Source organism: Neophocaena asiaeorientalis, unplaced genomic scaffold, assembly GCF_003031525.2.
Source record: "Neophocaena asiaeorientalis asiaeorientalis breed wild unplaced genomic scaffold, Neophocaena_asiaeorientalis_V1.1 scaffold307, whole genome shotgun sequence".
NCBI lineage: Eukaryota > Metazoa > Chordata > Mammalia > Artiodactyla > Phocoenidae > Neophocaena > Neophocaena asiaeorientalis.
Genome location: NW_020171817.1, coordinates 3422014 through 3449336, shown reverse-complemented (window position 1 = coordinate 3449336; position 27323 = coordinate 3422014). Strand labels below are relative to the sequence as shown.

The window sequence follows — 27323 nt, the reverse complement described above, 5'->3', positions numbered from 1 at the left end:
GGTGCCGCTAAGACACGCCTCCGGCCAGACCCGCTGGTCCAGCTCCACCCTTTAGCCCGCTTCGGGGGCCGCTCGCCTCCTCGCCCACTTGGGGGCGAGCAAGGACACCTGTTTCTTGTTTCCTTAACTTGCGTCGTAGCGAGAGTCCAATAAAGCCTTGCCTGAATTTCCCGTCTGGCCTCTTATCAATGTCTATTGATTAAGAGATTAAAGGGTCCAAGGACCCAGCTTGGCCACAGCCCCATGGGGGGCTCCGGAGCTAAAATGGCTGCAGAGCCCCCGGGAAAGACCTTTGGGTGAGGAGGCTCTCGGCAGCTGAGGTAATCAAGAGGGGGTGACACTTGAAGGTCCCAGACCCCAGGGCCCAGTGACAGTTCTTTCCTGGAAGGGGGATCTGCCCTTAGGCCAGAGGTGCTTTTTGGTCCACTTCCAGTCACAGCTGGGCAGGGGATACCAAATGACTCGCAAGTAGATCGCCCAGGAGCAGGACACTTTCCTCCCTCCCCCAGGGGTGACAGTAGCCCTAACCTCCTCCTGACATCAGGGTGCACCTCCCTGCTGGGATGCTGCCTCCGCTTCGAGACTTGTGGGGCTCTGGACACAAGGAGCCCAAAGTGCTACTGATAGCCACACGTAGCAACGGCTTAGCGGACGTCTGCCATGTCCCCTGGGGGCTCTGATCCTGCGGTGAGTGAGGGTTTGGGGAGCACCGGCCCCTAGATGGATTTTTGGGAGGATGGTGAGTGCGGTTGTTCCCGCTGCCACCCCTGGCGTCCTTGGCCCACGAGTTCTTCCTCTTGGGGACATGGCACCATGGGAAGCACTTCGGTTCGGTTGTGTGTCGGGGGGGCCTGGGGGATGGCTCCCCATCCACACCGTCTCTGAGCGTCTCTTCCTTCGGTGGGCGGCAGCTTGTGGGTGGTAGAGGGTGATGTGACCAGCGGCTCCCGTGGGTCTGGGCCCACCCTCCCACCTCTTCCACTGTCTCAGTGAGGTTACGTGGAATGCCACGCAGAGGACACGCTCTGTGAGCACTTGGATGGTGGCAGTCTCTGAGGCCCTGCGGACAGGAGGGCAAACCTGTACCTGGAATGTGGCCCCCATGAGAACAAACCGCTGGCACCTCTGGGTGGAGGGAGCCCGTCACCGCCACCCTGCTCCCACCCCTGGGGAGCAGCGCGAGAGAGGAGCTGGGGCCTGGGCCTCCCGGCCAGCTGCAGGATCGACCTTGGGAGGTGCGATTGTGCTGCTGGCTCTTGCAGAACCTCCATCTCTGCTACCGTGGCTTTTTTGTTCTTGGCCCTTCGTGCCAGCCCTGGGTGGTGGCAGACGGGGCCAACCAACACCAAGTGATGGAGTCCTCTTGTCACTTAGTTGACAAACTTGTCGCCTGTGGTGGACGTTGTCTGCCGGGTGACAGCGCGTGCTACGGTGATCTCCGCACTTCGTGGACAGTCCGCCCACATGCCTCCTCCCCAGACTTCCTCGCCCTCCATCTTCCAGTCTTTCTTCCTACAGGTCCTTGACCAGCCCAGCCAGGCCCCTGGCCATCGCCCATGAGTCTGTATATACTCTAACCTTGGGCTACTGCTCTGTCGACACACAGATGACCAGGTGCACTGCCGGAGTGAATCTGTAATGCAACTGCATCCATCTGTGGCTTGCACTGACCCATCCAACAGCCAAGCTCAGGCTTTTACCCCGTTCTTCAGCTATTTTTATGGGATCCTGCCTACAGCCATAAGTGTGAGCTGAGGACGACAGGGCATTGGTGACACAGAGGTGACAATGATGTAATGCATCAGTGTGATATTACGTGGAATGTCTATAGACAGTGTAGAGCTCTTCACGCTACATTTTGTCAGCGGGTGGAGAGCTAACACAGCCTTGGGCTATGAGTACCGTTCATATAAACGAATATTGTCATCCATCCACGTCGATGCAAACTGTTTCTGCTCCTCTTTTCTGATCAGAAGAGAAAAGAACGCGTTTTCCCAGTCCTGGTCCACCTACCATGCACCTGAAGACTTATTATTCTGCTCTGGCAAAGACACCACAGCTGCCGAGGCAGCTGCAGTAGGGACCGCTTCTTGGTCGAGTTCATGGTGGTCTATCGCCGTCTCCCAGCCTCAGCTGGTGAAGTAGAGAGGGATGAGGACCACCGCCACTGCATCCTTTGGATCCACGATGCTCCACCCTCCTCTGGATGCAGTACTGCCTGGCTGAGGAGGGGCAGTATCCCAGGCTCCCCCCGGCGTCCTCCGCTACGGTAGCTCCTACCCCAGGCCAAGGACCCAGTACGGGGGTGTGCCAACTTCTGAGCGCGTCCACCTCAATTACATGTTCAGGGACCAGGCGAATGTGGACCCTAGGCCAGCAGTCTGTTTATTGTCTGGTCCCTGTAGGCCCCGCACACGCAGCAGGGCAGTGATGACACTTCTGGTCCCCATATCTCAGTGCCGGCTCTGACCCCTGAAACGCCTGGGTCTTCCTCTTTCCCGAGTGTACCATTTCCTGAGTAAATGGGCACTGGTCCCTTTGGGGGAGGGCTGGGGCTCACAGTGTGTTGCCGGGGACCTGGTCACGTCTTCAGTTATCTGGTTCCCGGAGACTGAGCAAAGGGACTACCTGAGATCAGGGTGACTGATGATCGTCCATTCCCCATGTCTCGTGACGGTGTAGGGTGACTACTAGCCCTGTATCACCCCCACCTTACACCCTGAGCTGACTCCGTGGGCACTGTGGAGCGAAAAGGGCCCATCACAGCTGTCCTGCATTGGGCTGAAAAGGCCTGGCCTTTACACAGCTGCCCCTGCCAGTCACTGGGGGTGGGCCGCCCTGGGGAGGGCGTGCAGACGCGGCAGGAGGCCCCAGTGGAAGGCTCTCTGCTAATGGCGTTGCCAGCAGCTGGGACAACCAGTCCTTTCTCGAAGGGGTCTGGGTGGCACATCCCAGAGTCTTTGGAGAAGCCAGCGTGGTTGATGGAGTAGGTTCCTGAGGACGTGAAGGAGGAGAGGGTCAGAGCCCAGGGGAAGAGATCAGCCTGGGACAAGGGGAGGGGCATCTCCTGCTTAATGAGGGGGAGAAGGAGGTAAGAGTGGGGTCACATGAAGGTAAGGGTTCGAGAGGAGGGACAAGGATTTGGGGAAATTGAGCCCGATGACCTCTGTTTTCTTTGTAAACTCAGAAGCTGGGGCATCGGCTGAATGTGGGCTTGGGTAGGGTTAGGACTTGAGGAGAAAAGTCCTCAAGGTAAATGAGAGGATGCAGTCTGGGGACCACAGGACAGTGTGTCGAGGGGCAGCTGATGATGGGGGGCCTGGAGGTTGTGAGCCCTGCCTGCTGGGTCACGTGGCTTCCGCAGCGGTCATCTGAGCCCGCCGGAGGAGCAGAGAGGAGCGTGCTCCCACTTGTGCTGGGCAGGTGTCGGGGAGAACAGGGGGCAACAGGGTGTTAGCTTGTTGCCTTAGTTTCCCCAGACAGCTCTTCAAGGCTCTTTAGAGAGAAACTCTCTGTTTTAAAAATGGTGTTTGTCTTCTAAGGGAACAAAGCATTAGAGGGTATTAGAGTTGATGTGTGGGTGACATCGCCTGCTCCGTCAGTCCAGTTCATCGACTTATTCTTTTATGGATCATGCTTTTGGTGTTTCATTGTGAGATCTTCGTCTGTTTAAAGGTCACAAAGGTTTTCTCCTACGTTTTCTTCTGGAAGCTTTACAGTTTTAGGTTTCATGTTTAGGTCTCTGAAGCATTTTGAGTTCACGCTTGCGTATGGTGTGAAGTATAAACTGAGGTTCATTAATAATTAAGGAAAAATGCAAATTAAAATGCAAATTAAAATGCAAATTAAAACCATGTTGAAGTAGTCCTTAGAATGGCTAAAATGAACTCCTCTGCTGAGGGGAACATACAAGGGCACAGTCACTGTGGAAACAGCTTGTCAGGTTCTTGAAAGGTTACACATGGTACAACCATTCTACTCCTAGGTCTTTAACTACAAGAAATGAAAGCATATGTTCATAGAGACTTGTGCAGACATGTTCATGGCAGCTTGACTGCACTATCCCCAGACTGAAGACAGCCCAAATGGGCATCAGTGCGTGAGGGATAAACAAGCAGTGGTGCGTCCACCCGGCAGAACGCTGGCCACCAATGCAAAGGAACAAATGACACATGCAACAACCTGGATGAATCTCAAAATAACTGTGATGAGTGAAAAGGCAGGCCCAAAATTATGCCTACTGTACAGTCTATTTACATAAAGCTCTAGAAAATGCAAACTAGTGACCAAGTACAGCACAGTGTTTGGGGGAGGCAGGAGGGGTTACAAGGGGCTTGAGGAAGCCTCTGGGGGTGATGGACATGTACATTCTCTTCGTTGTGGGGATGGTTTCGTGAGTTACACACGTGTCACAAGCTCAATTCGTATACTTTAAATAGTGCAGTTATTGTAGGTTAATTATACCTTAATAAAACTGTTAGAAACTATTGACCTGAAAATTAAGTACCTAATTGAATCATTGATAATTAGGAAAGGGAACAAACTTTTAACAATACTTACTCTCTTAAATGTCAATTTAGTCAACTTAGATCTATTAGAGATTTAAAAAGCATAGCTCTGATAGTTCTGACATAAAACCCAACAGTCAGTTGTAAGAGAATCTGACAAAAATGGGCGCTGTGTGCGTTTACCACAAACACTGTCTCTCAACGCACTGCAGCCTTCCTATGTCGACTCCGAGTGTCCCGGAGTGACTACAAGTCAAGGTCCCCAGCAGGGGTGACAGTGGCCCCCTTTCACCTGCTTCCCACGCCTCTGAGAGGCGCCCGTTCTTACTTCCACTTTGCAGATGGGGAGACTGAGGCTCAGGGGTTGAACGGTTTAGCCAAGGCCCACGCTTGTACAGGGCATCAGCTCAGGGGTCTGGGTCCAAAGGCGTGCCAACCCACCCCCCTAACTCAGTCCATGCAATTTTCCTTTCTAGGGCTTTCCCCAGTATCGCTGCCATCCTCACGGCTAGCTCGAGCACGCGGAGGAGGTGGCTTTGAGTGCTTGCGGCACCGACTGAACAGCGCTGCCCTCTGCTGGGCTGCGCGTCTCCACCCGGTAAGACGCTCCCACAAGTCTACACTGCTGTCCGCAAGGACGCCGGCCCGCCCCCGCCCCCCCCCCCCTCCGGACCCCCCCCCCCCGTTTGGGGCTGGGCATGCGGGGGAGGGATGGGGTCTCGGAGGCCGGGCCGGTGGGGGCCGGACGGTGACTGAGGGCCTCAGGCGCCCGCCCCGTGCCCACCAAGTGCCCGCCGGGGAGACCGCGGATTCGGCGGCCCCCCAGGGCTGTCCCGGGTCGGGGAGGGGAGCTTGGGGCTCCCCGGGACCGGGGTCGAAGAGGGTTGCGCTGCCCACCCGGGGAGAGCTGCGTCCCGCCGCTCGGCTGGTCGTCCTCCATTTCTGGTTGGAGTGTCAGGGCTCCCTCGTGGGACGTCTGTCCGCTCACACTCGCCCTGGGGGGTGGCATCTGTCCCTGTTTTTCTTGCCGGCTCCCTGTTGACCACATTTATTTACATTTCCGGCCCAGATTTCTTTCCCGTCCCTCCCCTCCCCTCCCCTCCCCCGTCTCGCTGGCGAGTGTAACAGGCAGCTTTCCCTCGGCATTCCAGGCTCCGGCCCTGCTCCTCCAGCAGCCAGCCCCTTTCTGTTACAGCAGCTCCGTCCCAACCTTGGGGTCATCTTTGGATCCCCTCTCCCACGCTCCACGCGCCCAGTGTCAGTGAAGCAGCAGGCACTGCTGTCAGCAGAACCTGCAGAATCCAGCCTCTTCTCACCTGCTGCCTGGGCCAAGCTGCATCTCTCGTGGCGGCTGAGGCCCCCTTGGCCACGTTATAGGTTTCTCAGAGCTGCTGTTGCAAAGTGCCACAGGCTGGGTGGCTGAAAACAACGGGCTGATTCCCTCCCAGATCTGGAGGCCAGAGTCTGAATCAAGGTGTCAGCAGGGCTGGTTCCTCCCGGAGGCTGTGGGGGAGAAGTCCCCCCCCCCACCCCGTCTTCTCTGGGGGAGAAGTCGTCCCGTCTCTGGGCTTCCGGTGCTCCTGGCAGCCTCGTCACCCCCAGTCCTGCTGCCAGTGCACAGGCCTTCTCTGTGTGCCTGTCTCTTCCCTTCTGAAGACACCAGTCCTACTAGATGGAGGGTCCTTCTCACCTTAATTTACATCTCAATTACATCTGCAAAGGCCCTATTTCCAAATAAAGTCACCTGCACAGGTGCCAGGGGTTAGGACCTGGACGTACCTTTTGGAGGTCGTGGCTTAGCCCTCGGCGCTGCCTTACGGCCAGTCCCCCCTGGGCTGCCGTCAGTATCGTCATCCCTCTGCTCAGACCTTCCGAGAGTCCAGAGCCCGCACTGACCTGCAGGCCCCGTCAGCTGCTGGGGCGCCCCTGTCCCCCTGTCTGTGCCCCACTCGCCCCTCTGGGCTGCTCCAGCCTTTCACCGGGCAGGCCTGCCTGCTGCCAGGAGAGGCTGCACAGCTAGGGCGACACAGGCCCACTGCAGGGGGAGGCCGGCCTGGGACAGGAAGGGGGGCCATGGGACGCTGGGTGCTCAGGTGATCCAGGAGCGTTGGGCCTTGCAGGTGGGGCAGGACTGCTCTTTCTTTTCCTTGCAGGACCCCATCCCTGTGTCCACTGCCCTCCTTGGGGACATGTCTGACACGACGTCCACCGGCCTCGCCCAGCGCTTAGGTAGGTCCTGCAGCTTAGCTGCCCGAGTGCCTGGGTGGGGACCTCGTTGTTCAGCGGAGCCGGGAGGCGAGTCGCTGGAGGAGGAAGACTCTGTCTGGGAGGGGGACCCCCGGTCTCTGTGGGAAGGAAGGCCTTGTACACTGGGCTTCTCAGGAGCTGACCTGGTACCAGCACTGCTCGGGGCTTGTGCTGCCCACGGGCTCCCGTGTCGCTCTGGCTGCCGTCGGCCGACCAGTGACAGGTGATCTCCTCCTCCTCGTGGGAGGAGAGGGCGAGTGATGCCCATGGTGCCTAGTGGGTGGCGGCTCCAGGTAGCCTCCAGGGGTTCGGTGGGGCCCCGCGGAGCAGGAGGGACCGCCCTTCGCCGCAGGTGATGTCGCTTAGAGCTCAGAAGGGTGACGGCCTGGCCTAGGGCGGCCCGAAAGGGTGTCAGGCAGGGCCCTGAGGTTGAGGGCTCCAGCCCCCCTGCACCCAAAACACGTGTCCTGTAGGATGCCCAGGTGGTTCAGGTAAAGGTGCCCCCAGCTGGTACCCATGACTGCTGGGTGGTCCCAGGCGCCGGGGACCTTGACCGGCAGGGCCGCCTTGCCTCCCGTCTGGCCTTGGTGTTCACAGTGTCCTGGCCACGTGCGGAGCCCTGGGTCCCGGCTGGGGGGTGGCGATGAGGCCGGGCCCCGATTCGAGGAGCTTATTTTGCAGTTGTGTCGATGGTCCTGTCAGACTCATCTCCGGGGAGTGGGGACGTGTGTGTCAGTCGCTCCGGGACGCACGCATGCGGACAGCACGGCCACGCGCTGGTGGAGGCACTGCCAGTGTGTCGAGGGCCAGGGCTGGCACAGGTGGCCCACAGGTCACACGAGACGGGGCAGAGACCTGGCGGCTGCGTCTCGGGGACGTCCACCACACTTGTCCTTTAGCCTGAAGCGAGAGCAGCCTGGCTAGTAAGTTATTTTGGTAACTTTTTATGAGGAAGCAATTTAAAATTTACAGGAAAGCCACAGGAGAGATATAAAGGATTCCTGCCTAGCCTTCGCCCGGACTCCCAGGCGCTATCATTCCTGCTCTGCGTTTGAGCTGCTGGTTTTTTGTGACCCACGGAGAGCAGGTGGAAGACCTGATGCCCCTTTGCTTCGCTGCGTATTTGCCAGTGTTTTGGGGTGACGCAACCCCAGCAGGCAGGCCCTGTGTGCCGGGCCTGGTGGAGGAGGGAGGGAGGCTGCTGGTTTGTGGAGCTGGGACCGGTGGGTCCCCCCAGTGTGGACTGAGTCCAGGAGAGGAGGGCGGCGGGAGCTCGTTTGATGAGCCACGAATCACCTGGTTATTCCAGTGAAGGGAGATGGGCTCCCGGTGTCCTCGAGATGAGGCCTGGAAGCAGTTTGTGTGCGAAAACTAGGGTTCTTTTTCTTTTTTGGGGCATTTTGTGCAAACGTTGGCACTCTTTTTAACATTCTCTCACGTGGCTTACGTCGATTTATAATCTGCATAATTTGAAACAACACAGACCAAAAAATACATTCTTTCTAACTTAACCAAAGTCAGACGTTAATGGAGGCTCCCACCCTCCCGTATCGGCAAGCCCGGCAGCCCTCGGCCACCGCCCAGCAGGGACGGGCACGCGTGGTGAGATGCCAGCACTCCAGGGGGACAGGCGACGCGTGTGCTGAGGCCACAGAGGCCCGTTCCGCAGGGAGGTCACCAGCAGTTGAAAATGCGTTATTAACCGTCGTTAGTTGTCTGGAGGGGGCCGAGAAGAGACAGGTGCCCCGAGACAGTGTCTTGTGTGGAAGAGGTAAACGGCCTGGGGGCGCCGGGGGCTTCGGTGTGGATGGGGACCCCCTGCCCTGTGTGGCTCTGGGGCGCAGGGTGGGGCTGCCGGGTGGACCGTGCAGGCGGGATGGTTCTTGGCTCGTGGAGGAACTGGAATCAGTGGCCCCCGGGGCCGGGGACTTTCCTGCCGCCTAATGCAGGCAGGCTGAGCAGCTGTGGCTCGACTGCCCCAGCTCTCCCCCGTCCCTACCTCTTTGTCTTTGCCGATGGGACTGACGTAGCCCCTGACTTCGGTGGGGGGAGGAGGGGCTTGCACCTGTCCCCTGTGGGATGGGGCCCAGGGAGGAGCTATTTCACTGGAAGGGGAAGAGGGGACCGGTACCGCCTGGCTCGTCCTCGGGACCTGTTCTGCCTTCAGGTTATGGGTGTGTAACTGCGCGTGCTTTTGGCGGTTGGAGCAGCTCACGTCAGCCATGAACGGTGCTGCAGAAAGGAGCTAAAACACGTCTCTCGTGTCGCGTTGAGCAATCGTGCGTGTGTAGGAACGCCGGCTCCTCTCTGTGGGCAGGGGAGTTGCTGGAGGGGGCGGTTCTGAAGTATAGATAGATTTTTTGGGCCGTGCCCTGCTGCTCGCGGGATCTTAGTTCCCCGACTGGGGATTGAACCCAGGCCCTCGGCGGTGGAGGCGTGGAGTCCTAACCACTGGACCGCCAGGGAAGTCCCAGGACCTTAGTGTTTTAAATACTTGTACGTTATCTGTGCTTTCCAGAAAGCAGCACAACCCCCAGCCCCGTGTGCAGAGCGGTGGGACTCAGACGGTAGAGTCTGAGAGCAGACTCGGTGGGTCTGGGCGGGCCGAGGGTCTGCATCTCCCACGAGGTCCCGGCGCTGTGGCCACGGGGACCGGGCTTTCAGAACCGCTGTTCGGTGCCTGTAGTCTGGTCTGCAGCAACTGCCCGTGACACCACAGGTGTCAGCTTGTTTCTCTCCCTGGAGGCCCGCCTTCCCCTTCCAGGCCTTTCCCCACTTCGTTTCTCTCCCTGGAGGCCCGCCTTCCCCTTCCAGGCCTTTCCCCGCAGTGGGTTGCACGCGTCCGTGTGCTTTCTCTCGTTTCAGCCAGGAAGACCAGCAAACAGGTGTTTGTCAGCTATAACCTTCCAAACACCGACAGCAGCTTCACGTTGCTGGTAGAAAACAGGATCAAGGAGGAAATGGAGGCCTTTCCCGAGAAGTTCTAGCCGAGGCGGCAGCAAGGACGCAGATGCGCGTGCCCGGACAGACGTCTGAATAAACGCGTGGGGTCTCGCCAGCCGTCAGCAGGGTCACGCGTGACGTTTGTTTTTAAAGGGTTGGTCTTCCCGCCGTCACTGGAGTTAGGCCGCAGGGCTGCACCTGCAGGAGGAGGCAGGAGAAGGGCAGGGAAGGTTCCTTGCGGTCCTGGGGGGAGGGGTTCGGGGCTGTTGTGGGACGGAGGGGAGATCAGTCACGACTCCGTCAGGACCATCTTGTCACGACCGGGGCCTGAGGCCCGAGGCCTGTGAGGTCCTTCTGTCGTGTGTCCTCACGTCCCGCCACTTCCCGAGTCTCACTTCTCTGGGTGCTGTTTCCTCACCTGTGAAGTGTGACAGTCTCACCTGGCTGGGTTATTGCTGGAAATGCTTTGCAAACCCCGGTGCCGTGGCCCCTAGGACGGGGGTCACGGTTTTACCCTTTTTGTTGAATGGATCCGAGTGTGTCAGCCCCTCCCTGGGCTTCCTGCTGCCCTGTCTGTCCTTCCGTCCCCTCTTTCCTCCAAGTCGCAGGCCCCAGCTGTGTCCTCTTAATCCTTGGCCTTTTCCTGCCGCTTCAGGTGGAGTCCAGCCTTTCTGGTACGTGCACTCCTTTCCAGAAGCCGGTGTTGCTCAGGTCAGTGGCTCTTAACTTGTCTTCTGGTCGAATTGCTGGCAGAGCTTTTACAGGTTCCCTTACCCAGACTCAGGCGGCCGGAGGCCCAGTTTGTGGGGTTGGAAAGCCCCCCACGTGCTTCTCAGCACAGCCAAGGCCGAGAACTACAGGCGGAGGACTCTCTGATCTTTGGGGTCCACGTGGACCCCTTTTGTCAGGAGAGGCGGATGGTTTCGGGCCCTGTGACACGGTTCACGCGATGGGTGGCAAGCCCTGTGTCGAGCCAGTGCGGGCAGCCAGAGCGGTGACACTTTGGCCAGGATGGAAAGGCCCTTCCGGGGACCAGGTCTGGGGCTCAGGACGCTGACCTGCAAGGCCCCGGCCGGTTGTGGTTTGGAAGCACAGTGGGCACCTTTCTAGGAAAAGCAGGTAACGCAAATCAGGGCTATGGAGAGGAGAGTTTGGTATAAATACTTTATTAAAGAAATATTGCTTTCTTGTTAAAAAATACTACATTAAAGAGAGCTCTGGGTTCTCAGTCTCTCCTGACTGAATCACAGTGTGAGAATCGTTTCCTCTCTAGGAACCTTCAGGCCACGGATTAGATTAGCAGGACATCCACACACAAGAGAAAAGAACTCTGAAATCTGCTGTTGCCCCCCATTTCTCGGGGTCTACGAACGGCAGTTTGATGTTTCCTCTGCCTCTGCCCGCCTTTACGATGGGGAATCTGCAGGCAGAGAAGCCCCCCGCGGTCCCCCGGGGGCAGAGCCGAGGCTGGGCTTACACAGGCGCTAAAGTAGGGACACAGCGAGACCTGAATCAACAGAGTTTATTACTCGTAGCCAGTGGTCACGAAATGCCCTTCACTGGATGCCATCAGATGAGGTAGGGAAGACATTCCAGAGGAAGTTTGTTAATGGGGCAACGTTTTTATTTCTGTACATTTACATACAAATCTCCCCCCAGGGTACAACAGCTGTGACGTCATGCAGACAGGAACGTGGAAGGACAGGCCAGGACTGGGTGCAGGTTTGTGCTGGGAGCAGGCACCTCCAGGCGTCCCATCTGTACGCAGGCCACATGGTTCTACACAGAAACCTCTGGCCCGGGGCTGCTGGGCCACCAGGGCACCCCCAGCGGCACACAGGCCGCACCACGTCACCACCACCCTGTGGCCCAGGGGCTTGTCCTTTCGTGGCGGCTCAGCCGCCCTCGTGTGGCGCCAGGAAGTGGTATTTGCGGGCAGTACTTCCTCTGGGCGGTTTCTTTCTCCTGCTGTTCTGTGGCCGGACCAGCTTGCCAGCCCCCGTGCCCCTAGTCGCAAGTGGTCATATAGTCTTTCAGAAAACATTTAAAACGTTTACTGTGTGTTTTGGGTGCTAACAGGCAGAGTATCGGGTGAGTTGTTACTGGTTTCCAGACAGGAACAGAAGGCAGGAGGATCACGTTTGTGCCTGACTCGTTGGAAGGGGGTCCTGGCTCCCGGGGGGCTGGGACTGAGGGTGCGGCGTGATGCCAGAGGAGGAGCTGGACCTTCCTGGGCAGCGGGCTGGGTGAGCCGGGCAGCGGACGTGCAGCGGCAGGTGCCTGAGAAGCGTCTCTCCACTAAGCACGGAGGGACCTGGGCCATGGGGTCCACGCGTGAGCATGGGGGTCTCACGGAGCAAGGCAGGACTGGCCCCGGCTGGGCTTGGGGCTGCCTCGCCTGCGTGGTGTGGGGTCTCACGGGCCTTGGCCCACAGGAAGCTTTTCTGCTTTGGCCACGCTCACAGCTGTCCCTCAGGGGACCAACCTGACCCAGGGCCGCAGGAGGGGGCACGGAGGAGCCAGGAACCTCCTCCTCGCTCACACCTGCCGCGCCATCCCCTCCCTCACGCCGCTGGGCTTTGGTCCCGGGAGCCCCGCCCTCGCAGCCAGCTTCTCTTCTAGTCTACGGGCGGGTCCTGACCGCTGCGGTCACAGTGCTGGGCTCCGTGGGACCAGCGTCTACTGTTGTCACTTAAGACGGACCTCGGACTTTGGAACAGGGGTCTGGGGGTGCTGTGCCTGCCTTCCTGGAGGTGCCGGCTGCCCCCTTCGGCTTGAGCACCATCCCTAAAGGTCTACACGGCCAGCGGGAGGGCACACACGGCCTGGGGTCTGGCGAGCGGCCTGGCTGCAAGGTGTCCTGGAGCTGGGGTGATGGGTGCAGACACACCTGGCAGGTGTGGCCCAGGGACCCCACCAGCCCTGCGCTGCACGTCCTGCCCTGGACCGGGGACCCTGCGGCCGGCGTGCTGAGAGAGGCTAAGGCGCTGCCCAGGTTTGGCACTCGAGCTGCACAGGGTGTGAAGAAAGGCCTTGTAGATTAAGGTGAATGCGGACGGACGCTGAAACACAGAACAGATGTGACTCGACACAAGGCAGGGCCATGAGGGGCTGGGCTGGTGGCCCTGGGACCAGGCGGTGTAGCTGCTGGCACCACAGAGGCCTGCGAGTCTGCTCACCTCACGGCGTTCTCACGGAGCCAGCGGCTCCTCCCCGTGGCCGCTAGCTTGTAGGGGCACCGTGGGGGGATGGCAAGACAGACTGGAGGGGACAGGAGGCAAGTGGGGACGCACTCCACCTCTCTCCTGGGCCTCGGAGTCTGGGCAGCCATGGGCTGGGAGTCCCCTCGCTGCTTCCCACAGACCCAGGGCCATGCCTTCCCTGGAAGAAGAGCCCACGGCAGAGGCACCGTGGGGAGGTGGACCCTTCCAGGAAGAGCCCAGGCTGTCCCGGGACTGCCACAAGGCAGTGCCTGCCTGGCCAGCAAGGGCTGTTTCTCAGCATCTCCTGTGTTTCCTCTGAAACGGCTCCAGACAGGTGCAGAGAGCCTAACCTGGAAAGGCAGGGGGACGAAGTGAGGAACACAGCGAAAACCCTTAGAGTCGGGTGGGGCTCGAGCTTTGGTGAGTTATTGCTTCTCTCAGTTGGTCTTGATGTTCTCCGAGGCTGCCGTCAGCGGAGCTCCCCAGTGAGGGGCCTGCTGCAGGCCCAGCTCCGTGCTGACGGAAGCAGAGGGCTCTGGGGTCTCCGCCGGCGGCCAGCGGAGCCAAGGCCTCCAAGCTGGTGATTTCTGTGCTGTGTGTGCTCGGGATGTGGCTGACGGGCCGTGTTTGCAAGAGCACCGCTCCCTCCTGGGGGGCTGCCTTAGTTGCCTATTTAGTTATTTTCCTGTCGGGTTTTAGTTCAGGAAGTAGCCGTGTGTTCATGTCATGCTGGCAGAGAAGCTGACTGCAAGAGGGGACTTTCCTGCTGGAGCTGAACTGGGAGGAGGGGTGATAACAATAACTTGTCTCTGATGTGATGCGTCTGCCGCTCAGGAGCTGAGCTGGGCAGACCTGCCTCGGAAGACCATGGCGATACCGCCACTAATCAGGATCTGGTGAATGGTTAAGCTTTTCCCCCAAAGAGCTTCCAGCATCAAGTATAAAAGGATGATCTCGCGGGAAAGACTAAGCTGGTTTTAATGATACTGTGAGCTGCTTTCCCCCAGCACGTGGAGCAGAAGCTCTTACCTTACAGAGAAAACCTTACACAGACTCTAGCGAAACCCTAACCATTTACATTTCAGTCTGAATAAAGCACAGCTGTGGGAGTGCTCCAGTGACTGGTTGGTCTCTGCGCACGGCCTCGGGGACAGCTGGCTCGGAGGGCGCAGCTGACCTCCCGGGGAGCCCGGGCTGCGCGGTCCTTACAGCGTGTCCTTGGCCACCGCGTCCGTCTTCCCGAGGAGGTGGCTGCATTTCGAGATCCGTGAAGGGAAGGGAATAAAGTGCTCCTTTTAAAAATGACCAAAATAAATACAAACGTTTCATGGCAGAAAGGAAAGTCTTTGAAGGGTCGTTTGCAAAGTCCTCTTCCTCACACGTGGGCTCCTCGGGGGTCCCCATGCGGCCTCAGCAGCGTGGGCCCGCCCGTGGCCATGGCCAGCCCGGTCCGCCCCCAGGGCCCTGTAGGGGCTGGCGCGTGTAGTGCTCGCCGTCGGGGATGCTCTCGGGCAGGCTCTGGTCCCGGCTCTCGGGCAGCAGCAGGAGGCAGATGATACAGAGGAGCGTGCAGCAGGCAAAGATGACGTGGTGCAGGAAGTAGCCCTTCTGGTTGTGCAGCTCGATGATGGGCGCCGTCAGCATGCCGAAGCCCGCGCTGGCCAGCACCAGCCCCAGGCCGCCGCACCTGCGGGGAACGCACGGGTAGGCGGCGGGTCGGGCCCACAGGCACGGGGCCCTGGCACCGGCGCACGGCCAGCTCCCCCCAACCCCCTTCACTTCCTGCATCTGCTGCCCCCGCTATTCAGTGAACGTTTTCCTCGCCAGCCCAAAACTTCTTACTTCGTTCATGTGAAAGGTGACTGTAATAAAAGGGGACAACCGGCCTCACTTGCCGTGAATAACATAACATTTTGTTTCTCAACGCTGTATCAATTTACGCTGTTTTTCCGAGGCTCGCTCTTCATTTAGAAGCGGGGAGGGTGGCTGGGGGTTAAAGAAGGCATTAAGGACACGTTGAGGTGGAGCGGAAAGACCCCCCCCAGATCGCCTCTTCCCGTGGGCACGCTGGACTCACAGTTGCACGCGGAGCAGCCATTGACAAAAAGGACCAGAGCCTGCCAGAAAAGATCTACGACTGAAGACACAGGAGGAGCCACAATGAGACAGGTAGGAGGAGTGTGAGAAGATCTAGGCTCGTGACCCCCACCAGGTGGGCGACCCACACGCTGGAGAGCAAGCACGTCGCGGAGGTTCTCCCACAGGAGTTCTGAGCGGCACGTTGGGCTCCGTAGCCCGCGGGTCCTATACCAGGAAAACGGGCCCCCAGGACGTGTAGCTTTGAAGGCTGGGGGTGGGGGGCTTTCAGGGGTCCCAGAGGACTGGGGGAAACAGAGACTCCAGTGTTACAGGGAGTACACAAAATCCCACGTGCACTGGGACCAAGGGCAGAGCAGTAACTTGATAGATAGGAGCCTGGGCCAGACTTACCTGCTGGACTTGGAGAGTCTCGGACAGGCAAGGGGGCAACTGCAGCTCACCCTGGGGACATAGATGCTGGTGGCAGACATATTTGGGAGCTTTCTACCACGGTGACGCTGGTGCCGGCGACCACCGTCTTGGCTCATGAGCTCCGAGACCCGGTCCCACCCAACCGCTTGTAGGTGCCAGTGCTGGGACAACCAGCAGGGTGGGAACACAGCCCCACCCCTCGGCGGACAGGCTGCTTAGAGGCTTCCTGAGCACACAGCCGGCCACCTCTGGACGTGGCCCTGCCCACCAGAGGGCCAAGATTCCGCTCCACCCACCAGCTGACAGGTGCCGGCCTCTGCTGCTAGGAAGCCTGCACGAGCCTCTAGACCAGTCTCGCCCACCACGGGGCAGAAACCAGAAGCAAGAAACCCACGATCCTGCAGCTTGCAGACCTCGGCCGCTCCCAGCTGGCCAGTGCAGCTTCTGGACACCTCGGACCCCATACCCAACTGTGCTAGGAACTGGCCCCAGCCACCAGTGATCTTACACCAGCTCTCTGGCACTCACCCCAGGACCTGGCTTCACCCACCAGTAGGGGGTCACCAGCTCCAGAGTCACCTGGACCCTGATGTCACCCATCAGTGACCCGGCACTAGCCCCAGGGTCCCTGGGGATTCTGCAGTCAGCCGCCTCCTGACCAGGCCCCACCAACCAGTGGCCTCCACACAAGGCAGAGCTTGGCAGTCAACCAGACCGGGTGCCAACTAAGCCCACCAAGCCCACCAGACCACCCACATAGCCCTCCAAAACAGAAGGAACCACGCAGCCCTCACAGGGGGCACCCCTAGAGCATACAGCTCCGGTGATGAGGGGGGGTGTGCTGCTGGGATGCATAATGTCTCCTACAGAGGAGGCCACTTCTGAGGTCGAGAAACATAACCTACCATGTACATAATATACAAACAGCAACTCAGACAAGACGAGGTGGCTCAGAAACATGCTGCAGACGAAGGAACAAAATAAACCCCCAGGAGAACAACTAAGTGAAGTGGAGACAGGCCGTCTACCCAAGAAAGAGTCCAGAATAATGAAGAACTCGGGAGGAGAACGGATGCACAGAGCAAGGAGGTAAAAGCTTTTAACAAAGAGTCAGAAAATATAAAGAACAACCATACAGAGATGAAGACTACAGTAACTGAAATGAAGGTGTCAGCAGCAGACTAAGTGATACAGAGGAACGGATCAGTGAGCTGAAGACAGAGCAGTGGGAGTCACTGCTGCTGAACAGAAGAAAGAATGAAAAGAAGCGAGGCCAGGGTAAGAGACTCTGGGACAACACCAAGCACACTTAATGCTTGCATTACACAGGTCCCAGAAGGGAGAGCAAGGGGCACAGAACACATTTGAAGACGTAACCACTGAAGACTTATTTAACCTGGGAAAGGAAACAGACATCAAGGTCCAGGAGGCACAGAGGTCCCAAACAGGATCAACCCAAAGAGGACCACTCCAAGACTCACTGCAATTGAAATACCAGAAAATAAAAATAGAATATTAAAGGCAGCAAGAGAAAAGCAACAAATAACATACAAGGGAACTCCTGTAAGGCTATCAGCTGCTTTTTAGTGGAAACTGCAGGCCAGAAGGGAATGGCATGATCTGTTTTAATGATCAAGGGACAAAACCTACAACCAAGAATACTCTACTCAGCAAGGCTCTCGTTCCGGTTTGATGGAGATCAAAGCTTTACAGACAAGCAAAACCTAAGAGTTCAGCACCACCAAACCAGCTTTACAGCAAACGTTAAAGGGACTTCTCTAAAAGAAAAATAAATAGCTACGACTAGAAACAAGAAAACTATGAAATGAAAAAACTAAGTGGTAAGGGCAAACATACAGTAAAGGTAGGAAGTCATCCACAAACAAAGCTAGTTGGGTGGGGGGGTTAAAAGACAGAAATGGTAAAATCGTCTATATCCACAATAAGCAGTTAAGGGATGGACAGAACAGTTAGATGGAAAATACGATGTCAAAACAGTCATCGTGAGGGGAGAAGAGGACAAGGCAGGCTTTCTTTGTTTTGTTTTTGTTTCTTAAAAATTTACTTTTGGCCGCATTGGGTCTTCGTTGCTGCACGGGCTTTCTCTAGTTGCAGTGAGCGGGGGCTATTCTTCGTTGCGGTGCACAGGCTCATTGTGGTGGCTTCTCTTGTTGCGGAGCACGGGCTCTAGGCTTGTGGGCTCAGCAGTTGTGGTGTGAGGGCTTAGTTGCTCCGCGGCACGTGGGATCTTCCTGGACCAGGGCTCAAACCCGTGTCCCCTGCATTGGCAGACGGATTCCCAACCACTGCGCCACCAGGGAAGTCCCGAATGCAGAGTTTTAAAATTAAGAGATCAGCACCTTGAAACAGTCACATGTATACACAGACTGCTGCATAAAAACCTCATGGCAACCGCAAGTCAAAAATCTGTAATAGATACACCCGTGAAAAGGAATCCAAACGTAAAACTAAAGATAGTCATCAAATCACAAGAGAAGAAAACAAAAGAAGAAGACCTCCAAAATCAAATTCAACACAATGAACAAAATGGCAGTCGGAACATACATATCGATAATTACCTTGAGTGTAAATGGACTTAGTGCGCCAACCAAAAGACACAGGCTCGCTAAATGAATACAAAAACAAGACCCGTATATATACTGTCTACAAGAGACCCACTTCAGACCTAGGGACAGACACAGACTGAAAGTGAGGGAATGGAAAAAGATATTCCATGCAAATGGAAATCAAAAGAAAGCTGGAGTAGCAATACTCATATCAGACAAAATAGACTTTAAAATAAAGATGGTTACAAGAAACAAAAACACCACATTATGGATAAAATGATCAATCCAAAAAGAAGATATATCCATTGTAAATATACATGCACCCAACACAGAAGCACCTCAGATATATAAGGCAGATGTTAACAGACACAGGGAGAAACTGACAGTAACACAATAATAGGGGACTTCAACAGCCCACTCACATCAATGGACAGATCATCCAGTGAGAAAACACCCTGAATGACACACGAGACCAGATGCACTTAACTAATATATATATATATAAAGAGAGCATTCCATTTGAAAGCAGCAGAGTACACATTCTTTCCAAGTGCATATGGAACATTGTCCAGGACAGATCACATGCTAGGCCGTAAAACAAGCCTCAGGAAATTTAATAAGACTGAAATCATATCCGGCAGCTTTTCTGACCACGAAACTATGATACTAGAAGTCAACTACAAGAAAAGAACTGCAGAAAACACAAGCACATGGAGGCTAAACAATATGCAAGTAAACAACCAGTGGATCACTGAAGAAATTAAAGAGGAAACAAAAAAATACCTAGACACAAATGAAAAAGAAAACAGAACAATTCAAAACCTATGGGACACAGCAAAAGCAGTTCTAAGAGGTAAGTTCACAGGGATACAAGCTTACCTCGGGAAGTAAGAAAAATTTCAAATGAACAACCTAACCGTACTCCTAAAGGAACTAGAGAAAGAACAAACAAAACCCAGAGTTAGTAGAAGGAATGAAATCTTAAAAATCAGAGCAAAAATAAATGAAATAGAGACCAAAAAAACAATAGAAAAGATCAACGAAACTAAAAGCCGGTTCTTTGAAAGGCTAAACAAAATTGATAAACCTTTAGCCAGACTCATCAAGAAAAAAAGGGAGAGGGCCCAGATCAATGAAATCATAAATGATAAAAGAAGTTTCAGCGGACACCACAGACTTACAAAGGACCGTAAGAGACTGCTGTGAACAGCTATATAATAGTCGACCCAGAAGAAACGGGCAAAGCCTTAGGTACAACCTCCCAAGACTGAACCAGGAAGAAATAGAAAATACGAACAGATCAGTTACCAGTGATGAAACTGAATCGGTAATTTAAAAACTCCCAAAACACAAAAAAAGTGCAGGACTAGATGGCTTCACAGATGAATTCTACCAAACATTTAGAGAAGAGCTAACCCCTATCCTCCTCAAACTATTCCAAAAAAACTGCAGAGGAAGGAACACTTCCGAATTCTTTCTATGAGGCCACCATCACCCTGATACCAAAACCAGACAAAAATATCACAAAGTTATAGGCTGCTGATTAATAACATAGATGCAAAAATCCTCAGCAAAACATTAGCAAACCAAATCCAACAATATATTAAAAGGATCATACACCACGATCAAGTGCAACTTATCCCAGGGATACAAGGGTTTTTCAATATCTGCAAGTCAGTGTGATATACCACATTGACAGATTGAAGAATAAAAACCATATGATTATCTCCGTAGATGCAGAAAAAGCTTTTGACGAAACTCAACATCGATTTATGATAAGAACTCTCCAGGAAAGTGGGCATAGAGGGAACATACCTCAACATAGTAAAGGCCATATATGACAAACCCACAGCTAGCATCATACTCAACAATGGAAAGCTGAAAGCACTTCCTGTAAGATCAGGAACGAGACAAAGATACCCAGTCTTGCAACTTTTATTCAATATAGTTTTGGAAATCCTAGCCGCAGCACTCAGAGAAGAAAAAGAAATAAAAAGAATCCAAATTGGAAAGGAAGAAGTAAAACTCACTGTTTGTGGATGACATGATACTATAAATACGTACAGAAAATCCTAAAGATGTCACCAGAAAACTATGGAGCTCATCAATGAATTTGGTAAAGTTGCAAGATATAAAATTAATATACAGAAATCTGTTGCATTTCTATACACTAACAATGAACTATGAGAAAGAGAAATTAAGGAAACAATCTCATATACCATTGCAACAAAGAGAATAAAATACCTAGGAATAAACCTGCTCAGAAAACTGTAAGTCACTGATGAAAGAAATTGAAAACGACAAAAAGAGATGGAAAGATATATCATGTTCTTGGATTGGGAGAATTAATATTGTCAAAATGACCATACTACCCAAGACAATCTACAGATTCAATGCATTGCCTATCAAATACCCATGACATTTTTCACAGGACTAGAATAATTAAAAAATTTTTAATGGAAATGCAGGAGACCCTAAATAGCCAAAACAATCTTGAGAAAGAAGAACAGAGCTGGAAGGACCACACTCCCTGACTTCAGACTATACTACAAGGCTACAGTAATCAAAACAGTATGGTACTGGCACAAAAACACACATAGATCAGTGAAACAGAATAGAGAGCCCAGAAATAAACCCATGCTCTAAATGGTCAATTAATCTATGACAAAGGAGCCAAGAATGTACAATGGAGAAAAGACAGTCAAGGATTCTTTTCTGGAACATCCATGGCACACACTGTGTTTCATAAATGTTGAGATGCTGCAGATCAGATCATCCTGGTTCCTCGGCAAGAGGGCCACTGTCCCAGTGAATGGGGCAGAGTGAATATGAAGACCCTTACAAAGAGTGGTGCGACTGACTCCACCTGGAAGGTGCATAAATGAGCACCTGAAATAGCTCTTCAGTCCTTGTGAGTCTGGCCACTCCAGGAAGCCACAGGAGGCTGCAAGGGATTATATGGGGCACCGGAAATAAAGGACGTGTTTCACAGGCCTTTGATACCAGTGAGATGTCATTTTCTCTAAAACTGCCCATGTGGGACTTCCCTGGTAGTGCAGTGGCTAAGAATCCGCCTGCCAATGCAGGGGACACAGGTTCGAGCCCTGGTCCAGAAAGATCCCACATGCCATGGATTAAGCCCGTGCGCCACAACTACTGAGCCCTCATGCCACAGCTACTGAAGCCGAGCCTAGAGCCCGAGCTCAGCAACAAGAGAAGCCACCGCAATGAGAAGCCCACTCACTGCAAGGAAGAGCAGCCCCCGCTCGCCACAACTAGAGAAAGCCCGCTCGCAGCAACAAAGACCCAACGCAGCCAAAAATAAATAAGTAAATTTATTAAAACAAAACTGCCCACGTCTGCCTGACCTTCCCATGACTTGAGTGGGGTGGTGCTGATGAGCAAGAGAGGCTTCCCCGCTCAGTGCAGTAAAGTGCTCACGTGGTTAGTGCACAGGGACGTGAGTGCACAGCCCACGAGGAATTCCTGAGCAAGGGGCCGGCTTCCCCTCAGAGTCCAGGTGAACTATGTCATGGTGTAGCAAGTCACGTCAAACGAGATGGAACGTATTTGACTTATTTGACTTATGGTAGGGTTCGATGACTTGTTTTTAAAAAGTACCGACATATCTACAGATGCATCACGTGCATAGGTAATATGCAAATAGCCTTACGTATTTTTTTCCACAAAAGCAATTTTCTGTTGGTTTTCTATCAAGGAGACCTTGAAATTAGTAAGGTTAGGAACAACTGTGGCAGAATCTGGTATTCCATTTTTGGATCTGTGTTTCTTTTAGAAATCTCAGTTTAGAGAATGGGATCGTTACGTGCTTGGTTCTAAGGTGCTAAAACTTCCATCTTTCTCCCCGCAAGTGCTGACTCTGTACGTTTTCTGCTTTTCTCCAGGTTGCCACGAGAGGGCAGCACACGCTCATGTTTAAACAGGAGAGTGGCAGCTGCCTCGATTTACAGTTAAAGGAGAACCTGGAGCAAGGTTGCCTTCTAGTGCTTTCGGAGCTCAAAGGCTTTTACTGGTTGTCTTTATTTTACTAGTAATAATATCTAAGTTACTTTGAGGATAGAAAGATAGGTACACAGGCAGACTTCTTAGAAGCAGCAAGCTTGACAAAACTTCTGGAATCTTCAGAAAAAAATAAAAATAAAGGAAAAAAAGAAAACCAAAAACAACAACAAAGAATCTTCAAATCATTCTTTTAACCATGTTAATACCAGCGTCTAGAACACAGAAAACAAACCTCCTTTTCTCCACTTCCTTCTCTGTGTTACTCGTCTTGACCACCTTCCTGTGAAGTCAGGGACGGAGAGACATTTCCGCCTATCTTTACAGAAATGTCACTGCCAAGAACATTCAGGTAGGAATAATGAACACCACCAGTTGTCACTTACCGCGGCCAGACCCTCTGTGTACAGTCTGTCCCCCACCAGTCCCCCCACGAGAAGGCCGCCATGACTAGTCTTGTTTTGGGGCAGAGATGAGCCCAGCTGAAGGACGTGCCCAAGGCCACGGAGGAACACAGGTTCCCTGCCCGCTAAAGGCCCGAGTCGGGGGCTCGGGGCAGGGGGGGATGCGACCCGTGTGCTTTGGCTGTCCCCTGTCCTGTCTGTCTCCCTCCTGCTGTTTAACGGTGAGGATTACCCATCACCCCCTCGGCCTGCCGTCACTCATTGAGCATGTGTTATAAACATTTATATATATGTGATGCAAATTTTAAAACAAGCTAAACGACCCCACGTGTCACGTGACACACAGGCCATCTCTCTTCCTGGTGCCCGTTCCTGAGGCATGTCTGGAGCAGTGACATCAGGTGGGGTCCATTGCGGGTGGGCACAGGGAGGAGCCAGAAGGAAGGTCTCCGGAAGGAAGACGCTTGGAGGAAGGGGTGGGCACCTGAGGGGCGGGAAGAGCTCAGCCGGAGGAGGGGGTGGGCAGCCAGGGAGTGGGTGAGGAGGTGTCAGGCGGTGAAGTGGCTCCTCTGCTCAGGCAAAGGAAACAAAAAGAAACGAACGGGACCTCATTTAATGGGACCTCATTTAAGTTTGTAAAGATTTTGCACAGTAAAGGAAACCGCGGACAAAATGAAAAGACAACCTGCTGCATGGCAGACCCTAATTTGCACATGATACGATCAATAAGGGGTCGGCATCCAAAATATGTAACAGCTCATACAACTCAACATCAAAAACAAAAGCCCGACGGAAACAATGGCACTAGAACCGAATAGGCGTTTTTCCAAAGAAGAAGTGCAGGTGGGCAACAGGCACATGAAAAGATGTTCAACATCGCCAGTCATCAGGAAATGCAAATCAGAACCACAGTGAGGCATCACCTCACACCTGTCAGAATGGCCATCACCAAAAAGAACACAGGTAACACGCTGACGAGGGTACGGAGAAAAGAGAACCCTCGCGCACTGCTGGTGGGAATGTGAAATGGTGCGGCCGCTATGGAGACCAGTATGGAGGTTTCTCAAAAAACTAAAAATAGAACTACCATATGATCCAGTAATTCCACTTTTGGGTATATACCCAAAAAAACCTGAAAATACTAATTCAAAAAGATACATGCACCTCTGTGTTCGCAGCAGTATTACAATAGCCAAGACACGGAAGCAACCTAAAGGTCTGCTGACAAAGAAGATGCGGTATACATATGCAGTGGAATATTAGCCATCAAAAAGAATGGAACTTTGCCATTTGCAACATGGATGGGCTTGGAGGGCATTATGCTAAGAGAAACGAGTCAGGGAAAGACAAATACTGTATGACGTCACTTACGTTTGGAATCTAAAAAATACAACAAACTAGGGAAGATAACAAAAAGGAAACAGACTCACAGATACAGAGAACAAACTAGTTAGTGGTTACCAGTGGGGAGCGGGAAGCAGGGAGGGGCGACATGGGGGTAGGGGGTGAGAGGTACGAACTATTAGGTATGAAACAAGCCACAAGGATGTACTGTACAACATGGGGACTACAGCCAGTATTTTATAATTTACCTTTAAATTGCTATATATTAACCTTCAAAAATTGTGAGTCACTATGTTGTACACCTGAAACATAATATTGTAAATCAACTATATCTCAATAAAAAAGCAAGAAATACCCCTCAGCCGGGGCCCGGTGCTCCGGGAGCCTGACGAGGTGTCGGGACGTGAGGGATGCGTCCCTGCCACCAGCGCCTGCCCCACCCCCCGCCCCGCTTTGCGAGGGCACACGGAGACAGCGAGGCCTCAGGGACCCTCCTGCAGCTTCCAGGTGACACTGGGCCTGCCACACCAAAGCCACCAGCTGCGCCTACACCGCCGAGGCCCAAGGGGAGGATGCTGAGAAGCACCTCTGTAGCTGCCGGCCACGGGGAGGGCGCCGTCACCGTCTGGGTGGGCGCGCCAGACAGCTGTCACGCGTGGACAGCCAACGTCCCCCAGGCTCCGTGCAAAGGAGTTCTTACCCTGCTCTTCGCTCCTTGTTAGCCAACCCTAACCTTCGCTACTGTTCTCGTTCAGAGGGGGCGTTTTTAACACCGTGTTGTAGAAAAGGCTAGTTTTGCACTAGGCAACGTGAAGCTCGCAGACCTGAGTGGCCCTCCCAGCTCCTCCTGGCTCACCCGTGAGAAGTCGGGGGAGGCAGGAAGTCCATTTCCTCCCAGTGACTCCATGGGACTGTCCCTCGGTGGGCACGCAAGGAAGGGCCGGGACGAGGGTTGTCCAGCAGGGAGAGTGACTCACCGGCAACACCAGAGAGCCTTCTGTCCCCACCAGGAGACCCCCCCAGACCTCACCTCCTTCCTCTGCAACTATAGACGCATCACCTAGGGTCAAGTGAACATGTTTTCTAGTTTGTCATCCTGGCAAGCTGACCCCGAGAACATTTTCTATCCCCAAAATAATCTTTGCAGGTTTGCCTCAGAGAGGAAAAGGATACTGCATTTCCTTCAGTTTAGCTTGTTTAGCTCTTTTCAGCAAAATCTAATGATGATTAACGAGGTCTGCCGACTGCTGAAGGGGAGGGTGGCCACCCCCAGAGAAAGATACAAGTCTGACCTCGACTTCCGGTCTCCTGAAAGAGTCCTCCTTGCTGGGCTCTTTGGTAAAGGAAGGACATTAACCGGGTAAAGAAAGACACCGAGGGGCTGCTCTCTGCCTGGGGCGCTTTGCCACGTCCCGCACGGAATAAGCTCCAGGCTCACTTCCCGTGTCAGGTTAAGCAGAGGGTTGGCCCAGGGTGAGTTACTTGCATTGCTTGCTTTTCCTTAAATGCACATTCCCTGCCATTTTATTCCCTGGGCATGGGACAGCCTTCAGGCTTGGCGTGTGTGAGTAAGAATCCAGGAGGACGAATCAGAGCGAGGCCAGTGAAGATGCCGCGTCAGCGTGATGCCTGCAGACGTGGGCCTCCTCCCAGAGCCCGGCACCAGGGGCCAGATGGTCAGTCCCGGGCGTCCTGCCTGAATGGGACTGGCCCCTGCTTGTCGCCCACGTGGGAAAGGGGGGATGGAAGGGTGCCATCATGCTGGCTTCCGGGCGGTATCCCACAGCCGATTAACTGCCACACTCCCAATTACACTTTAGCAAGCAGAGCGTGTGCGCTGGGCAAGCTGATGACGTTCCCACGCCAAGTCGGGAGCTTGACCGGAAGTCACAACAGTTGCTACCGGGAAGACAGCGTGACGGCAGGGAGGTGATGCCCTACAAAAGGAAACCCTTCCGTGTCGCTGTAACCTCGACAGCACCAGAGGGTGTGCCCGCCCGTGTACCGCTGCCCGGGACGGTGCCGGACGGAGCAGACCCCCCCTCCCCTCACCAGGAAAGCAAAGGCAGCTGAGTGCACGTCACCCTGCCTTTCAGAAACCAGACCCATCACGGACTCCTGGGGGCCGGGCTGCACACTCGGCCTCTGCCGGACACATGGCGGCTTCTTAACAAATATTTGTTAAACAATTCAGTGATGTAACTTGTTGGGCTTTCTCTCCGAGGCCCTTCTTTGGGCTGGAGACACTGGCCTCTCAGGCCAGTAGAAAACCAACGCCCTTTCTATCTGCTTTGTATGTGAAACAGACAGCTTTTGGGCTGGAGCAGAGCACAGGCATGAATTCAGTGGCCTCCCCACTCCACTCCTTTTCCAGGCCCTGCCGCGCTGCTTGCGCCCCCAACGCTCCCCGTCCCTCCACCTGCCTGGACGGGACCCAGGGTCCAGCCCTCACCTCACTCTGGGTTCCCTGGGGGTCAGGGCGGAACAGCGGTCCGGGAGCTGACGCCCAGCATGGGCCGCAGCTCGTCCGGAGGCCGGAGCAGAGCTGGTGGCTCATTCACCGGGAGCCCTGCCAGACGCGAAGCCCCGCCCCCCGTGTCCTCAGAAGAAACGCGCCCCTGCACGGGCAGCCCGCCACGCACCTTATTACTGTGGGAGTGATCTCTGCACAGAAGAACACGCTGAGGCTCCCCACCGCATGGGAGGCGAACATGCCCACGATGGAGAAGGTGATGGAGAACTTGTCTTTGACGCTGTCACTCATTCCTGGGGGAGAACCAGGGGGGTGGTGAGGGGGGCGGAGGGAGGCCTGGGGCCGAAGAAGGGTCTTCCCTCCTCCCCTCTGCCCGGTGTGAGATGCAGACCCGGGAGATGCAGCATGTCCCGGGGTGGGAGGTCAGAGCCCTTCTGGCAGGAGCCTCTGTCGGGTCCCCCGGGAGTCCCTGCGGGTCTAAAATGTGGGACTCAGGCTGACTCTGCCGGATGCCGTAGCCTAGAGCGGCCGGCAGGGAGGGAGGCTGGTGGTCTCCCCAACGCTATGGCAGCGCCCTCCCGTCCAGCCTTCCGGCTCAGCTCCAGAGAAGGGTCTCTGGTTCCAGAGAGCCTGGCCATCCTGGCCTCAGGCCTGACCCGTCCAATACAAGGGACAGGGCAGCCCAGGCTTGACTGAGGGGAACGAGAACTCAACCCCAAGAGGAGAACTTATGGGCCTGGAGGGAGCGGGCTGGACCAACTGGAGCATCTTGCCAGTGGCACCGGGTCTGACCTCACACCCAGGCGGCGCTAGGCGGGCACAGCAAGATGCTGGGGCCCCACATCTGGGGCGCAGCCCAGTTCCCCACAAGGCCGCGCTGGGAGCCCTGGCGGCACGGGCTCGGTCAGGCCAGGCACGAGCGCACAGCAGCGTCGCGTGCGGGCAGAGGCTATGCCGTCCCAGAGGCCGAGAGTAGCAGGCTCGTGTCGCTCACAGGCGGGGACGGCTGCTTCCCCTGGCAGCGTGGTCAGCCGGGCCCCCAGGGCCCCCAGGGCCGTGTGGCCCAGCCCAGGCCTGTCCCCAAGGCCCTGCGTCACAGTGGA

The 27323-nt window shown here is 54.8% G+C and overlaps 2 protein-coding genes across 2 annotated transcripts in view; one reads left to right on the top strand and one right to left on the bottom strand.

Annotated features, from left to right (window-relative positions):
- Positions 1-9820, top strand: part of PSMG4 (proteasome assembly chaperone 4) — a 72923-nt gene extending 63103 nt beyond the window's left edge. The window contains exons 4-6 of the mRNA XM_024738743.1: positions 4985-5106; positions 6662-6737; positions 9621-9820. Coding sequence (XP_024594511.1) covers positions 4985-5106; positions 6662-6737; positions 9621-9742 — 320 coding nt within the window. The 3' untranslated portion in view covers positions 9743-9820. The remainder of the gene's footprint in view (positions 1-4984; positions 5107-6661; positions 6738-9620) is intronic.
- Positions 9821-14311: 4491 nt separating this feature from the next.
- Positions 14312-27323, bottom strand: part of SLC22A23 (solute carrier family 22 member 23) — a 138942-nt gene continuing 125930 nt past the window's right edge. The window contains exons 10-11 of the mRNA XM_024738738.1: positions 26390-26513; positions 14312-14588 (exon numbers count right to left, since the gene is read on the bottom strand). Coding sequence (XP_024594506.1) covers positions 14312-14588; positions 26390-26513 — 401 coding nt within the window. The remainder of the gene's footprint in view (positions 14589-26389; positions 26514-27323) is intronic.